Source organism: Phalangium opilio, unplaced genomic scaffold (genome assembly GCF_054372755.1).
Source record: "Phalangium opilio isolate 3A_F unplaced genomic scaffold, DU_Popi_V2 ptg000113l_1, whole genome shotgun sequence".
Taxonomy (NCBI): Eukaryota; Metazoa; Arthropoda; class Arachnida; order Opiliones; family Phalangiidae; genus Phalangium; species Phalangium opilio.
The window spans coordinates 2303121-2306828 of record NW_028324209.1 but is presented as its reverse complement, the minus strand read 5'-3'; the positions used below and the strand labels follow the sequence as shown (position 1 = coordinate 2306828).

General features: G+C 37.8%; 1 protein-coding gene across 1 annotated transcript; it reads right to left on the bottom strand.

Moving 5' to 3' along the window:
• Positions 1-1770: 1770 nt before the first annotated feature.
• On the bottom strand, positions 1771-3267 carry LOC149623280 (uncharacterized). The gene is made up of 5 exons (XM_089852611.1): positions 2745-3267; positions 2518-2689; positions 2359-2455; positions 2070-2290; positions 1771-2001 (listed from the first exon to the last, which is right to left on the bottom strand). Exons 1-5 carry the CDS (start codon positions 2944-2946, stop codon positions 1830-1832), a joined length of 864 nt encoding a protein of 287 aa, XP_089708737.1. The 5' UTR covers positions 2947-3267; the 3' UTR covers positions 1771-1829.
• Between the last annotated feature and the right edge of the window lie 441 nt (positions 3268-3708).

Below are 3708 nucleotides of genomic sequence, written 5' to 3'. Positions count from 1 at the left end.
AAAGAGTCGGCGTCGTTGTTTAATAATCCGTAAGAAAATGCTAATGATGCAGTTATATTATATGCATAATTTTGGAACTGGAAAAAAAGTATACCGCACCAAACGCTGGTGGGTCCATCCTATATGGCGTGCCCGAGATTCTGAAGGGGATTATGGAACACTGGTAAGTGATTTTTGTTAAACGCAGTTGCAGTAATCTTCAAAGAACGCTAAGAAACAGAAATTTGGTTGTCCAATGTACCAAAAATTGGGAAACTTGCAAGTCAAGTCTTACGCCCTAAATTGATTGGATTAATATTTATTTAGATGCATAAAATGAGAAAGTATGATCATGACAAGTTTTCAAATTTCACTCGTATGAGTCCTGAAAACTTTGACAAGTTGCTTGAGTTTGTGAAAGATAAATTAAAAAAATACCCTGTTTCTCGAGAACCCTTAGAACCTGGGTTACGTCTCGCCTTGACATTAAGGTAATATTTCAAATATCTTAAATATATCACATGGAAGAAGGAAAGATTTTATGTACTACAGGTTTTTGGCAACTGGGAATAGTTTGGCTTCGATTTCTTACCAATTTCGAGTTGGAAAGACTACTGCCCATAAGATTATTCGCGAAACATGTGCAGCGCTATGGGAAGTTTTGCAGCCAATTTATCTGAAGGTATGTTAATTTCTTAAACTAAAAACATTTCTCATCTGTATTTAATTTTCAGAAACCTTTACGATCTGACTTTGAGGAAGTTGAAAAAGGTTTCCGCAACAAATGGAATTACCCCAACTGTGCAGGAGCAGTTGACGGGAAACACGTAATGATTCAACAGCCCTCAAAGTCTGGAACTTTATATCACAATTACAAGGTGGTTATTTCAAATGATGCAACAAAATGTAATTAAAATAAAATCTTATTTATTTCAGGGCTTCAACTCCATAGTGTTGATGGCAACTGTTGACGCCCATTATCGTTTCATCGTTGTCGATGTTGGAGGTTTTGGTTCTCATTCTGATGGAGGACTGTTTAAAGGTTCCGCCTTTGGTCAGGCAGTTCAAAATGGAACAGTAGAATTTCCTGAACCTAGGAGGCTTCCAAAAACCAACATAACCACGCCTCACGTTCTCTTGGGAGACGAAGCTTTCCAGCTTCTTCCAAATTTTATGAGACCCTTTTCATCGGATGATCTTGAGAACTCTCACCGCATTTTCAATTATCGTTTAAGCAGAGCAAGGTTACATTTCATTATTTATCTGAATTCGCTGTTTCATTTAAAAAACCACTTCCAGTGACAAAACCTTGGTGTTTCCGTATAGTGAAGTGGAAATTTGCTTGCCCCTTTTTCACCATTAATTTTTTTTTTCACAGAAGATGCAGTGAAAATGCATTTGGAATGCTTGCCACTAGGTGGAGAGTTTTCAGAAAGCCCATCATGTTTAAGCCACAAAATGCAGACAAAATAGTAAAGGCGTGTGTCGTGCTGCACAATTATTTAATTGAAGTAGAAAAAGATCTAGAAGATGAAGACAAGTGTTATTGCCCAGTAGACTTTGCCGATTCTATTAATAAGGATGGATCCCTCAAGGAAGGACTATGGGCGAAAAATTTAGAAGAAAACCCAGCGTTTGGTTTTCGTAAGTTGGAACCAACTGCATCCAAAAATTTCAAGTACGAAGCCAACAATGTTCGAAAAACATTTGCCAATTATTTTTCTTCTCCTGCGGGGCAAGTTAGTTGGCAATGGGAAATGAAAGGAGTGAAAAAACCCGACGAACTTTAATACAATTAAAATGATTATAATTTAATAACTCAAAATATGTTTACATAACAATAATTTGCATTAAAAATAACTATGGGTGTCCACACTGATGGGGTTACCTTTGGCAAACGAATTGATTAGTTTCATAACTTCTATTTGGCAATCATTTACGAAGTTTGGTGAAACCTTCCTCATCATCGTGGCAACTAAATCACCAAAAATTGCACTATCATCTTGCGATGTTTGCAGTTCCCTGTATTTGACGATCAGTAATTATAATTTAGAAAGAAGTAAACACACGCACAGTTTCCGAAGTCGTACCTATTTAATTCTGCCATTTGATTCAAGAATATTTCATGTGTAGTACTTCGTTTTTTTAGAGATTGGGGTGCTTTTCTCTCGTCCACCTCAGAGCTGTCCCTTTTACGTTTTTTATCGTTTCGTCTAATTTCTTCACTCTCATTTGATGGACCTTGGTCTTTATCATCGGCAAAACCTTCAAAATCTTTCACCGTAAATTCTTTTCCGCCTGCCTCTATCACCTTATTCACACGAATGAAGTTAGTTTCATTTGTGTAACTGAATGTTTTACTAAAGTTGCGCAAAATACCATTTCATCCACGTCATTTTCTTTATCGTCACATTTTGGGGATGTAGAAACATCATTCTCCCCTTGTTTTTGATTTTCGTCGAAGTTTGAAGAAGTTCTACGTCATTTAAATATATATTTTCATAATTGAAGTTGCGACAATGAGAAATATTTACATACTCTCTTCGCGCAAGCACATCTTTCAAAAAAAGAAGCGGCTTAAAGTAAGCCCACTTTATTCTATCCGCTTGGGTCTCATCAAATTCTTGACCACTTTTTGTTGTGGTTACTGCGTAAAATGTATTACGAAAATGATCCACCAGGTTCTTCCACATTTTTTTACATTCGCTTTCTAAATAATGAACATTTTAGCTGAAGAAAAGCACCTATATCTCAACAAGGCTTACTATTCATCTGCATTTTCGTCGCTACTTCCATCCATTTATTCTCTTTCAAATCAGTGTGGCGATAAGCCACAAGTTTCCTGTTCCATATAACATCTCTTTCTCTAACTAAATCTATTAATTTTTCTTTTTTTTCATCTAATACTCTTTTGTTCTCAGCTCGAATTAGTTTTAAATTTTCGTTTATTAAGGATTTTTTACCCATTTTTATATTCAGTTCTAAAACTGGTAATAATTAGGCTTAAAACGTAGCCTTTCAAATCTCGCGCTGCACTTAAAACACGCGCCAAAGTTTTCGACGCTCCTATTGGCTACGAAAAATATGACATCACAAACATTAAGCGAGAAAGAAAAACGCTTAGCGAGAATATCTAATTGAATCTGATCGGAGCGGGTAGCGATTTTTTTCCTCGCTCGCGGCTTTTACTCGCACCCGCAAAAAATATCGCTTTAATGAAAACGGTTGCTCGCGGAGCGGGTGCGAGAATTTTTAATTTTTTCTCGCACCCGCTCGATTTTTACCCTCAACACGCTCCTTTGAAAACGCACCTTAAAGCGTGGGCGAGGACTGACCGTGCAACGTCGATAGAAATTGACTTTATTCCTCTCACGTTTGGGATAGGAAAAAAAAATAACTAGGCAACCCCCGGTGGTGGAGTCCGAAGGGCGTGTCTAAGCTACGTGCGGACTGAACGTCGCCCACTTGACCCCTTCCCAACTGCCCACTCTGTCCATTTTCTATATAAGAAAATAAGGGGGACGGGGGGGGGACGAAATAACGCTGGAAGCGCAACAAGACTTGAACGATTTCTAACGGTGTACCCTATAGATAGGTAACGATAATTCCGCACGAAATGGGACAGCCCAACCATGGACCCTAATTCTAAAGAGGCCCAGAAAAGATGTAATTGTTATACCAGCCAAGTTCAGCTTAGAGGAAAACATTTATTTCATTACTCGCTCTTAT